Source organism: Lithobates pipiens, unplaced genomic scaffold (genome assembly GCF_037356315.1).
Source record: "Lithobates pipiens isolate NorthernLeopardFrog02 unplaced genomic scaffold, aLitPip1_a1.2 Scaffold_13, whole genome shotgun sequence".
NCBI lineage: Eukaryota > Metazoa > Chordata > Amphibia > Anura > Ranidae > Lithobates > Lithobates pipiens.
In genome coordinates, this window is record NW_027507718.1 from 401988509 (window position 1) to 402002644 (window position 14136).

At 43.9% G+C, this 14136-nt stretch overlaps 1 protein-coding gene across 6 annotated transcripts in view; it reads left to right on the plus strand.

The window, feature by feature from the left end:
• Nucleotides 1-14136, plus strand: part of SGCZ (sarcoglycan zeta) — a 1585391-nt gene that overhangs the window by 1522370 nt on the left and 48885 nt on the right. For all 6 annotated transcript variants that reach the window (XM_077477426.1, XM_077477423.1, XM_077477424.1 and 3 more), the window contains one exon: nt 2598-2670. In XM_077477426.1, the coding sequence (XP_077333552.1) occupies nt 2598-2670 (73 nt within the window). The remainder of the gene's footprint in view (nt 1-2597; nt 2671-14136) is intronic.

Consider the following 14136-nt stretch of genomic DNA (forward strand, 5'->3'; position numbering starts at 1 on the left):
TCCCCGTAATACAGAGAACAGTCATTAAAAGTCATTGATAAAAAATAATGCATGGGGTTCCCCCCAAATTCAATTACCAGGCCCCTCAGGTCTGGTATGGATATTAAGGGGAACCCCGTGTCAAATTTAAAAAAATAATGATGTGGGGTTACCCCCAAATATCAGGTCTGGTATGGATTTTAAGGGGAACTCCGCGCCAAATAAAAAAAAATGGTGTGGAGTTCCCCCAAAAAATCCATACCAGACCCTTTATCTGAGCATGCAACCTGACAGGCCGCAGGAAAAGAGGGGGGATGAGAGAGCGCTCCCTCCTCCTGAACCGTACCAGGCCACATGACCTCAACATTTTGGAGGATGCTTCGGGGGTCTGTGACCCCCTCAAAGCATCATGTCCCCATGTTGATGGGGACAAGGGCCTCATCCCCGGCTGGTGGTTGTGGGGGTCTGCGGGAGGGGGCTTATCAAAATCTGGAGGCACCCTTTAACAAGGGGACCACAGATGCCGCCCCCCCATTTGAAATGGTAAGGGTACATTGTACCCCTACCATTTCACAAACAAAGTGTAAAAATTGTTTAAAAAGACACAGACACCGTTGGGATAAATCCTTTATTAAAAATAAAAAAAATTTAAAAAAGATTTCACTGGTGGTAATCCACTCTTGGTATCCTGCTATGGCTGATCATCTCTCTGGGGTCCAGCGATGAGTGATCTCTTCTCTGGGGTCCAGCAATGGGTGATCTCTCCCGATGACGTCCAGCACAGCGCATCCTGTCCCCACCGGAGACACCGTGAGAATCCCAGCAGCCTGACAGGTCTTAGCTGAGGAGGATGGGGCCAGCCGTCATTGGACCCCACCCCCCTTTGACACAAGGGGAAACCTGGGCATCCCCAGTGATGTACGGATGACCCCGCCCCCTCTGATGTAATGCAGGTTTCCGTTACATCAGAGGGGGCGGGGTTACATGCACATCACTGGGGAAGCCCGGGTTTCCCCTTGCATCAGAAGGGGGTCAGGCTGGGATTCCCTCAGTGTCTCCGGTGGAGACAGGATGCGCTGCGCTGGACCATCGGGAGAGATCATCCATCGCTGGACCCTGGAGAAGAAATCACCCATCGCTGGACCCCGGAGAAGAGATCAGCCATTGCAGGATTACCACCACTGGAATATTTTTTTTTTTTTTAATAAAGGACTTATCCCAACAGTGTCTGTGTGTTTTTTAAATGTTTTTTACACTTTCTTTGTGAAATGGTAGGGGTACAATGTACCTGTTACCAATTAAAACGGGGGGTGGGATCTGGGACTCCCCTTGTTAAAGGGGGCTTCGAGATTCTGATAAGCCCCCCCGCCCGCAGACCCCCACAACCACTGGGCAGGGTTGTGGGGATGAGGCCCTTGTCCCCATAAACATGGGGACATGGTGCTTTGAGGGGTCACAGACCCCAAAAGCATCCTCCCAATGTTGAGGTCATGTGGCCTGGTACGGTTCAGGAGGGAGGGCGCTCATCGTCCCCCCTCTCTTCCTGTGGCCTGCCAGGTTGCATGCTCAGATAAAGGGTCTAGTATGGATTTTTGGGGGGAACCCCAAGTAATTTTTTTTTAATTTGTAGTGGGGTTCCCCTTAATATCCATACCAGATCTGAAGGGCCGAATTTGGGGAGAACCCCATGCATTTTTTTTTATCAATGGCTTTCAATGACTGTTCTCTGTATTATGGGGAGCCGACAATTCATTATAGCCCCGAGTGCTTTTAAATGACGTTTTTCCTGCAGAAATTACACTTTGTGCAGGGACAGTTCTAAGCACGGGAAACATACGCCCCTTTACAGGCATACTATACACACCCCCCAGGTAAGAAATTTAAAGGAATATTACACTTTTATTGTTTCACTTTAAGCATTATTAAAATCACTGCTCCTGAAAAAACTGCAGTTTTTAAAAGGTTTTTCTGCATTGATACATGTTCCCTGGGGCAGAACCCAGGTCCCCAAACACTTTTTAGGACAATAACTTGCATATTAGCCTTTAAAATTAGCACTTTTGATTTTGAACGTTTGAGTCCTATAGACTTTAATAGAGTTCTAAAGTTCACGCAAATATTAGGTCTGTTTGCAGGTTCTGGTGTGAACCAAACCGGGGGGGTGTTCGGCTCATCCTTACTGATCACATGTGCAACACAATAGCAAATTCAAATCAAACAGAAACAAAAGTTTTAGTGCTTCAACCCCAATCCCACACAACAAACGCTGTACATACCATCCATACATTCTATAAAAGATAGAAGTCCAACACCAGAGCATTTTGAAGTAGAAATTGCAGACTTTATTTTAATCCATCAATACATAAAAGGAATCCATTCCTACAAAAAATAGATTGTAGAAAAAGATTCCTTTATGTCTTGATGGATTAAAATAAAGTCTGCAATTATTACTGCAAGATGCTCTGGTGCCTGACTTTTATCTTTTAGAAGATCAAACAGAGGCTAAGATGGCAGCTTCCTTGGCTATAAAGGATAGGATGGCCTAGTTCTGCTTTAAGTCTGAGTCAGAAAATGATTTCTATTAACAAGTTTAACACTGGAATAATTATTTTTTTTAGGAACAGAAGGAGCTGTGTTTGGACATTCTGTGGAAACACCTCATATAAGAGCAGGACCTTCACAAGACCTCAGGTATATTTGGAAATATATGTTGAAATATGTACAGGAAATATGAATTTGTTTCCTAATAGCGAAACCTGTCTACAGCTTTATTTTATGTTTAATATACCCTGTATTGTTATTAGGCAAAGGGTCTGTACAGGTGACTGTTTTTGCTGCTGTGCTTGCTGTCATACTGCTCATATATGAGTTATGGTCTGTTTAACCTTTGAGCTATCTATTCTGCCTCAGCTCATGCTGTAAATCACATACTAAATAAATAGAATGTCACATGGTTTATTAAAATCTGACATGCTATTGATTACAGAGAACCTGTACTATAAAGTTTAAGACTTTCTTGGGATGTATATATATATATATATATATATATATATATATATATATATATATCAAAAAATTGGAGATGCAAGCTCAGTTTCTATTCGAAAGCATTTTACTTCAGTTTTCATGCATATACAAATAACAACTGCACAGTTTTTGGACAGGAACTCTGTCTTTCATCAAGTTGCATGAAGGATGGAGTTCCTGTTCGAAACTGTGCAGTCGTTATTGCTATATGCATCCAAACTAAAGTAAAATGCTTTTGAATAGAAACTGAGATTGTATCTCCATTTTTTTGTTTTATATCTGGTGAAAGCGAGAGTACCACATCAGATGTGAATCTCTACAGCAAGAGTAATGCCACGTGCACACGATCAGACTTTCCGATGGACTAGAGTCCGTCGGACAATCCAATTGTGTGTGGGCTCCAGCAGAATTTTTCTTCCCAATAGTCCAGTGGACCTAGAAATAAAACTGGCTTCAAATCTTTCTGACGGACTCGAGTCCGGTGGAAAAATCCAGTCGTCTGTGTGCTAGTCCAATGGACTGAAACCAACGCTAGGGCAGCTATTGGCTACTGGCTATGAACTTCCTTATTCTATGTCATCACGTTCGAATCCGTCTGACTTTTGGAGTGATTGTGTGTGGCCAAGTCCGTCAAAAAGTCCGGTCATGTGTACGCAGCATAAGACACGGCCGAGATGTCCCAACTTGTCTCTCTCTTTTTGTATATATATATATATATATATATATATGTACAATGTGGAAGAATTTTCAAATATATTCATATAAAAGTTGTAAAAAATGTTTAAAGTACTAATTACTAAGAGCTATTTTTATATTTTTCTTTGTATCATTATGACTTCTAAATTTTTATGTTGGTTGAGTGATTGGTAATGTTTATTTCATTTAAGCTATCTTCCTAATTTGATCAAAAACTTGCATTTTCAGTTAATGCGTATATCATTAAAATACTATAAAATACCTGTAATAAACACAGCACAATGCATCTATATTATGCTAGCTAATTTGATGTTTCATGATTTATTGTTGATTATTGTTACACTGATTCATTATCCAAAATGATATATCCCTGAATTGTGTGGATAATAGAGAAGAATTATCTTTTTCAAATATTAATAATTAAAATTAAGGTTAGATTGAGAAAAATGTGATATCTGTTCTTTCCTTACTTCACAAAGAAGTCAGTATAGAGTAGGCTCAATTAATTTGAGCTTGTGCTCCCATGTCTCCTTAGAAGCAAGTGAAAATGCTTTTGCACCATTGTGGTAAAGCTATGCTTGGGGTAATGCACAACTCATAGATACATTGGTAAACTATCATAACAATTGAAGCCTCCAGCACTGGTCACTCTGCAGATCAGAAGCTGGATATCAGTTTCAGGTCACATAATTTTTCATAAAGTTGAACGGCTTAGACCTTTCTCTTAACCAAGTTTAGACCTTTCCCTTAACCACCTGTCCTGTGTCCCTGCCCCCCTCTGATGCTACGGGAAGCCAAAAGGATGTCCCCGTGCATCAGAGGGGGGGGGGGGCATCCGGTGATGTCACCGTGTGGCCTCACCCTCAGTTATAAAAGAGCTGTCAGCTGAGAGGATGGTCATTACGGCGGGTGCCTCCCATGGAGGCGGGTCGATTGCGTTTTTTTCTTTTTCTTTTTCAGTCTGTCGGCAGAGCAAGAGAAGAAGAAGAAGAAGACTTTGTGGAACAGTTTTATTTTTTTTATTTTTTAATAAAGAAATTGTCCCCAAGCCATGTCATGTCATTTTTACAATTTTCACACTTTTTTTGTGAAATGGTAGGGGTACATTTGTACCCCATTACCTTTTCACACAGGGGGGAGGCCAGGATCTGGGGGTCCCTTTGTTAAAGGGGGCTTCCAGGTTCCTATAAGCCCCGTCCGCAGACCCCCACAAGCACCAGGCAAGGGTTGTGGGGATGAGGCCCTTGTCCCCATCAACATGGGGACACAGTCCGTTGGCTACCCCAAAGCATCCTCCCCATGTTGAGGGCATGTGGCCTGGTACGGTTCAGGAGAAGGAGGTTCTCTCTCATCCCCCTCTCTTTTCCTACGACCTGCCAGATTGCGTGCTCAAATACGGGTCTGGTATGGATTTTTGGGGGGCCTCCATGCCATTTTTTACATTTTGTCGCGGGGGTTCCCCTTTCAAGGGGGACCCACACCATTTTTTTATTTTGGTGGGGTTCCCCTTAATATCCATACCAGACCTGAAGGGCCTGGTATGGAATTTGGGGGACCCCACACATTTTTTTTTTTTTTTTTTTTAGTTTGGGCTTCCTCTTAATATTTATACCAGACTCAAAGGGCCTGGTAATGGACTGTGAGGGAATCCCATGCCTTTTTTTTCAATGACTTTTATGTGTATTGCCGGGACCAACAATTCATTATAGCCACGACTACTTTTAAATACTTTTCCTTTAGAAATGTCATTTTGTGCAGGGACTGTTGTAAACATGGGAAACCTGCACCACTTTACAGGCATACTATAGACACCCCCAGGTTCAAAATTTAAAGGAATATTTCACTTTTATTGTTTCACTTTAAGCATTATTAAAATCATCATTATTAAAACTTTTTTTGCATTGATACATGTCCCCTGGGGCAGGATCCAGGTCCCCAAAAACTTTTTTTGACAATAACTTGCCCATAAGTCTTTAAAATGAGCACTTTTGATTTTTCATGTTCATGTCCCATAGACTTTTAACTGTGTTTGCCTGTTTGAACAAATTTTTTGCCTGTTCACATGTTTTTCTGCGAACCACAACGGGGGTGGGGGGCAGGGGGGTTGTTCGGCTCATTCCTAATAATAACTCTCCAAACTGAACATATATAAAGGAGTAAGATATAAGATATAATTATAAATGTAACCAAGCCAGGGCCATACACGGAGGATCAATCAGATAGAACAGGGAACAGGACGGGACAGTGAGAGGACAACAGGAGGAAGGGATCATGCTGCAAGACAGGAGTCCGGGGATGAAAGCAGGGTTCAGGAACACAGGATATAAGGTACAGATTACAGGAATACAGGTTTCAGGATAGCAAAAAGAGGTCAGGACTCAAGGAACAATACCAAGGCAAATGTGTGAGCATCTCTGGGTATATATACACACCTCCTGCAATCAGTCTCAGGTGACGCCTGATTGCAGAAGATGATGTCAGCTACAGACTGCAGGGAAGCACCTTCTGGTGGACACCAGTACTGCGACAGCACCACCAGCAGGTGAAACCTTTCCTGACAGTACCCCCCTCGAAGGAGCGATCTCCGGGTGCTCCAACTAGTTGCAGCTGTAAAAAGTCCATGGCATCAAGCCAGGCAGTGGGCAGAGGCACATCGAGCTGCACAGAGGGCAGAGGCACATGAAGCTGGGCAGCAGGCAGTGGCACATCAAGCTGGGCAACAGGTAAAGGCACATCAAGCTGGGCAGCAGGTAGAGGCACATACAGCTGGAAATCGGGCATCGGATCATCTAACTGGAGAGCAGGCACTGAAACATCAGGACAAACAGCGGGCACTGGAACATCAGGCCGTACAGTAGAGACTGGAGCATCAGGCCAGGTGTCAGGAACTGGATTCTCAAGCCAGTCATCAGGCATCAGATCATCAGACTGGACAGCAGGCACTGGAACATCAGACTGGCAGCGGACACTGGAACATCAGGCCGGGCATCAGGAACTGGATCATTAAGCCAGACGTCAGGTATTGGATCATGAGGCCAGACAATGGGCACTGGAACATCAGGCTGGGCATCAGAAACTGGATCATCAAGCTGGGCATCAGACATTGGGTCATCAGACTGGACCGCAGACACTGGAACATCAGGCTGGGCAGCGGGCACTGGAGCGACAGGCTGAAACATGGGCCCTGGAACAAAAGGATGGGCAGCAGCAGTGAGCTAGGTGTTAGAAACTGATTCAGCAAGCACAGTATGAGGAGGCTGGGTAACGGGCACTGGCTCAATAGGCTGGGTAACAGGCACCGGCCCATTAGGCTGGGTAACGGGCACCAGCTCAGCAAGCTGGGTGATGGGCATTGGCTCAGCAATCTGGGTGACGGGCACTGACTCAACAGGCCGGGTGAGGGGCACTAGCTCAGCAGGCTGGTTAATGGGCACCGGCTCAGCAGGCTGGGTAACAGGCACTGGTTCAACAGGCTGGGCAATGGCATTGGCCCAGCAGGCTGGGTAATGGGCACTGGCAAATCAGGCTAGGAAACGTGCACCAGCACATCAGGCTAGGAAATGGGCACTGGCTCAGCAGGCTGGACCGTGGGCCCCAGAACATCAGGCTGGATCATGGGCATGGAACATCAGGCTGGACCATGGGCACAGGAACTTAAGGTTGGACTGTGGGCACTGGAACATCAGGCTGGAACATGGGCCTCGGAACATCAGTCGGGGCTGTAGGCACTGGAACATCAGGCTGGAACATGGATAATGGAACATCAGGCTGGACCATGGGCAGTGGAACATCAGGCTGGACTATTGGCACTGGATCATCAGGCTGGACCGTGGGCACTGGAACATCAGTCTGGACCGTGGGCACCAGAACATCTGGCAGGAGCATGGGCACTGGAACATCAGGCTGAACAGCAAATATTGGAGCATCAGGCCGGACAGCAGGCAGAAGGTTGGCAGGGTTATTTGGGTCAGAAGCAGGCTGTAACAGTTTGGCTGGTGTGGAAGCAGGCTGGAGCAGATTGGCTGGGGTGGAAGCAGGATGGAGCAGATCGGCTGGTGTGGAGACAGGATTGGATAATGGCAGGATTGTACAGGTTGGAAAAAACGTTGGTTTCTTTTTGGTTTAAGCCACTGAATCCTTATAGGTGACTACAGGGCTGTAAATAGGGGGTGTAGCTGATGGAAGAGAGAAGCTGGTAAGAAAGAGGAAGCAGTTACTAAAGGGGATCTTTGTGGAATTGCTACAGGCAGTAGAAAGGAGAGAGATAGGTTAAAGGCAGGATAGGTGCAGCAAGTGGAAAAAGGATACTGATATTAAGTTGGTAGGAGGGTATATTGGGCTGTGACTGTGGTTGCCATGGGTAATGGAGAAAGAGACCACTGAGCAAGCAGGTCTCTGGGAGCAGGAATGGGCTGTTGCAATCTGACTGAGGCTGAGTGTAATAGATCTGACCATGCCTGTAGTAAAGATTGAACAAAATTCAGCTTGCATACTGCCTGTCTAGGGACTGCATTGCGTTAATACACTGATAACACCTGCTAAGAACAGGAGGAATAATGCTCAAATAAACAAACCAGGTCATCCTCTAATAACCACACCAGAGACTCAACCTTATCAAAACTGAAGGGTGGAGAAAGATCATCACTGCCTCTCGGAGTACTGGACAGGCTAGCTCTGCACACACCTGAATCAGAGGCTGAACATCATCAAACAGGATATGGCCAGGGCCGGATTTACCACAAGGCCACCGAGGCCAGGCCTCGGGGCTGCAGTGGTGTAGGGGCGGCGTCTTCTCAGCCACCCTTGCACTAACATAGCAGCATGACAGGTCTGTGCCTTCTCTAATATCACTGCACTGCCCCCTCTCCACACTACCTGTCCACACAAAATATGAAGCGCGGCCACTCTAGACAAAGGGCAAGACTTTTTAAGTTAAGAAGTGGGTGATTGGTTGCTAGGCAGCTGGGGGCGGTCCCAGCAATAAATCACTCACTTTTAATGTGAAAAGTCATGCTCGTTGTCCAGGCTCCGTGTCTTGTGTGAATAAGGTAGGGTTCTTTGGGGAGGGGGAGTGCTGTGCTGTAAAGGAGTTTGCTATTGAGAGAGGACTGTGATGGGGGTCTGTGGTGGGGAGTCTGTGATGGGCCAGGACCAGTTTGTGATGGGTGGTCTGTGATGGGGGGGTTAGTCTATGAATGGGGCCTGCTATGGGTCAGGTCAGTCTGTAATGGGGTCTGTGATGGGGAGTCAGTCTGTAATGAGTGGTCTGTGATTTAAGAGGGTCTGTGATGGGGAGTCTGTGATGGGTCAGGACCAGTTTGTGGTGGGGTCAGTCTGTGATGGTTGGTCTCTGATGGGGAGTCAGTCTATGATGGGGGTCTCCTATGGGTCAGGTCAGTCTGTAATGGGGGTCTTTGATGGGGGTCAGTCTGTAATGAGGGGTCTGTAATTTGGGGGGTCAGTCTGTGATGGGAGGGTCTGTGATGGGCCAGTCTGTGATGGGGGGTCAGTCTGTGATGGAGGGTCTGTGATGCGGGTTTGTGATGAGGCAGGGGGTATGTGACATAAGGGGGGTCTAAGGACACTGATGTAAAAGGGGGTCGTGATGTAAAAGGGGGTATGTGATGTAAAGCGGGGACTGAGGACACTAATGTAAAAGGGGGTCTGTGATGTGATGTTAAGGGGGGGACTGAAGAAACTGATGTAAAAGGGGGTCTGAGATTTCTGCACTAGCAAAACACAGGTCTCTACAAGGGCAATAGAAAACAACTGTTTGCTATGCGTCCTGTTCACACTACAGCAGTGCCACTGCGTGCTGAGCAGTGTGGTGCAAAATGCATACTGTTTATATGCGCTGTGGTGCATAAAATGAATGAAAAGTATTTGCATAAAGAACTAATTACGATCATCTTTGGGTCAAGAAAGACTGAACACTTTAGCTTTACTTGCCATTAAGTCAGAACATTTAAATACTTTGTCTTACTAAGATATTTGGAAAACAGTGCAGCGCTTAATATATAACACGTGACTGAATGTAGTGAAACAATAAATCAAGAAAAAACTTTCAAAGATAATGTTTCCAAAAAGTAAAACAACAATGACAAACAATACACATGTGCATATTGTGCAATAAACAAAAAATGGGTTATTAAACCAAAAGAACACTTTTAGAAGGACAAATAATTATTTGGACTACAGCTGGATGCTGTGAAGCACAAACTTGTGATTAAGTGAGAAAAATAAACAACAAAATTGAAAAACAGATCAAAACAAATCCCATGCTTGGAATAAATGAAGTGATTTACAAGGCCCCATACATATGAAAATATAAGTTCGTTAAGTGGAACGTGAATGAAACTTTATAGTTGAACGTGAATGAAGCTTTAAAATTGGTCCCAGGTATCACTGGTATAGGTGCTTGGCCACGTAAATTCTTTCACTGTACAATTTGAGTAAGTAGTAAAGGCTTACCAGAACCACCTTTAGTGTGCGCAGATACGAACTCCCCAACGATTGGGATCGGACAAGATCGCTCCTCCGACACTCCTCGTGTGAATGGATGACTCGAATCACCTTTCCGGATAGGAAGGTAAAGAATGACCCACACCTTCGGGTGTTCCTTGAACGTCGTCCGTTCCGGTCCGTTCGAAAAATGTTCAAGTTGGCGTGTCACCAAATGGATGGAAAAAGGAAAAAAGCGCCCAATCGTGTGATAAAGTCTAAAACACGTGTACTTTATTTTCCAACCAAATAGACGTTGAAAGATACAAATGACTCAATGGAGTCGTATAAAAATGAACGAAAGGAATTGCTAGCAAAAATATAAATTAAAGCAGATAAAAATAGCACGAGATGTAGACGTATCTACCCGACGATCGTTTCGTCACAGATTGACGTCATCAGGGGTACCCTTACTAAGATATTATCGATGAGTTTGCCAAAAGTTGGAACTAAAAAATTGCAAGGAGTTTCTTACTGCTATAATCTTTAAAAGACATTTTCTGCATTACAGAGTATTTTCAGTCTGTACAATTAAAGCCAGTTATTTTCAGTGTTCGTGTGTGTGGAGATATGTTTTTAATTGATCTATTGTAGCAGTCATCGATAAAGGACGAGAATGGTGGTGGTGTGTGTGTGTGGGGCAGAATTGAAGGACCCTGCCTTGGGGCGGCAAAGGGAGTAAATCCAGGCCTGGATATGGCCCTGATCAACTAGGCAATGAGCTAGTCAGATACACTCTATTAACTGGTCACTGGCCCACTCTTTAAATATTTGACAGCAGTATTCTCCATCGTCTGTCACCAGTCGAGAATAATAAGTAACTTCCTTTGGATGTATGTTAGCCAGAAGAGAACAACGGTGGCTTCCCAAGCAGCCACTTGGTATTATGTCATGAACCAGCATGACCAGAAATGTGTGGACTGCGATAGGGAAGACCAAACGCATATAAAGTAATAATATGATTTATTATGAGGATAAGTAATACACCAAAGTAAACACACCTCTGATGCGATGAACAATAAAGTAAACGAGCAACCAACTACGGTGACACACAATAACAACTCTCCAAACCAAACGTATATACAAGTGTAAGATATAATCATAAACGTAACCAAGCCAAGGTTATACATGGGAGATAAATCAGATAGAACAGGGAACAGGACGGTACAGTGAGATAACAGAAGGAAGGGATTAGTCTGCAAAACATTAGTTCAGGGATAGAAGCATGGTTCAGGAACCCAGGATGCAAGGTACAGGTTACGGGAATACAGGTTTCAGGATAGCAAATACAGTTCAGGGCTCAAGGAACAACACCAAGGCAAATGTGTGAGCATCTGCCGGTATATATGCACACCTCCTGAGGTTGATGTCGGCTCCAGACTGCTGGAAGACACCAGCTGGTGGACACCAGTACTGCGGTCCAAAGATCTGACAGCACAACCAGCAGATGAAACCTTTCCTGACAGTAACATGTGTACTAGAACTAGTGTATGAGAACTGTTGTACGAGGAGGATTTAGATTTTGTGGGAATTTCATAAACTTGGTTCAACAGCTCTCATGACTGGCCGGCAACCATTCAAGGGTATTCCCTTTATCGCAGGGATAGAGGGGGTAAAAAAGGGACAGGGGTATGCCTGTATATCAACAATAATGTACAAGTGAATGTGAAAGATGACAGTGAGCTAGGGAGGAGGTGGAAACCAAAGAGAAAATAATACTGGGAGTATGCTATAGGCCCCCCAACCTGAGGGAAGAGAGGTAGACAGACCTCCTATCACAATTTGGATTAGCTGCAAGGATGGAAAGTGTCATCATAATGGGAGATTTTAATTATCCAGACATAGACTGGGCAGAAGAAACCACGCATTCGTCTAAGGCTTGCCAGTTCCTAAATGTCTTGCAGGGCAATTTCATGGGTCAGATTGTACTTGGTGCACATTAAGCACCAACTAGAAACAAAGCGTTACTAGACCTACTGATTACTAACAATTCAGACCCAATCATGGATGTGAAAATAAGGGACAATAAGGGCCTCCCGCCGCTGTTACCGGTGCTCCCGCTCGATCGGGAGCACCGATTCACATTCCGCTGCCTCCGGCTGCTGGGGAGGAACTGGAACAAAGCCATAATCGGCTTCGCTCCAGTCTCCTCATAGTAAAGGATAGTAAAAAAACAGTGACAAATTAATAAAAAATTATATCCATAAAGAAGGTGAACCAGTGAACCACAACCAATGAGAAAAAAGTCCAAAAAAGACCATACCCCAGACGAAGTCACCTTAGGACGAAACGTACGTCGGGTGGTCCAGATGTGCTGACGCAATTACGTTGGCCTTCTGAATGGGCTTTCGCATGCCGGCCGGCATTTCATGCTTTTTTACTGCTATGTTTTGTTTCAGCAATAGGAGTCAGGATTGGTGCAGTTCGAGTGACAAATTCAATGACCGTTTACATACCGCTTTCTGGTAAGCGTGCATTCCCACTGTTGACTCACGGGTTTCTGGCTTGGTGAAGGTGGATCACATGGCTGACTGGCACCCTCTTAAAGAGATATCTCTTCCATTATAAAGACTTTTTGTTTGGACTTTTTTCTCATTGGTTGTGGTTCACTGGTTCACCTTCTTTATGGATATAATTTTTTATTAATTTGTCACTGGTTTTTTATCTTATTTAATTATAATTAATAATCACTGTATTTATTTATAATTGTTTATTGATTATAATTAATTTAAATTAGTTTACTTATAGTCAATAATTAATGAATTTATTTATTCATTAATAATTATTTATTCACTTTTTGAATATCATCAACTGTTATTAATCACTATATTAATTTAATCATATTTCATTTTTGAGCATTTATCACTTAATTTTGATTGTATATGAATTGTTCTAGCTGATTTCACTTAATCTATTGGAATTATCTGATTAATTTTAATTTCCGTGCACAAACAGTAATAGCCTCAGTGGGGGTAGGTAGCACAGCTAATTTTGGTCTCTATATGCATTGTATTTTGGATGTGTATCACATCCTGGTAGCTGCAGCTATAACTGGGTTTTTGTTTTTTAATCTTTTAGATTAGGAGCACAGTAATTTTTTTCTCTTGTGTATTTTAGGAGGGCCCCATCGCAATTTTTTTTTTATTTGGTGCAAGCTTCCCCTTAATTTCCATACCAGACCTGAAGGGTCGACAGTTCGTTACAGCCGCGATCAGTTTTAAATGATTGTTTTCCTTTAGAAATATCATTTTGCTGTGATATTGTTCTAAACATGGGAAAACTGTGCCACTTTACAGGCATACTATATTTAAAGGAATATTTAATTTCTATTGTTTCACTTTAAGCATTATTAAAATCACTGCTCCCAAAATACAACCATTTTTTTAAACATTTTTTTGCATTGATACATGTCCCCTGGGGCAGGATCCGGGTCCCCAAACACTTTTTATGACAATAATTTGCATATAAGCCTTTAAAATTAGCACTTTTGGTTTTTCATGTTAGTGTCCCATAGACTTTAACGTTGTCCTGCAGCTTTCGAATTTGCTGCGAACATCGCATAATGTCCGATGTTCGCCGAACATTCGAACAACCAAAGTTCAGCCCGAACGGATGCTCGGGCAACCATTCGCCCATCCCTAACATCTCACAGCAGGAGTCCGGTGCATCTCCATTCACCATTTCAGGTCCGATTTCAGCCCGAATTTTGGACTGTAATCGAACCTGAAGCAGACCAAAAGACACACAGGGCTCCTATGCAATTCGCACTAGAGCCACTGCACAGATGTGTGAACTGGCTCCATATTGAGCTGGTCACACTCTCCTGCTATCCAAATTGGATGCGATGGAAACCACATCCAATTCACATAGGTGTGAACCCAGCCTCAGACTTTATCTTTGTCCCATTATGGACAATTACTTTACTTTATGTGT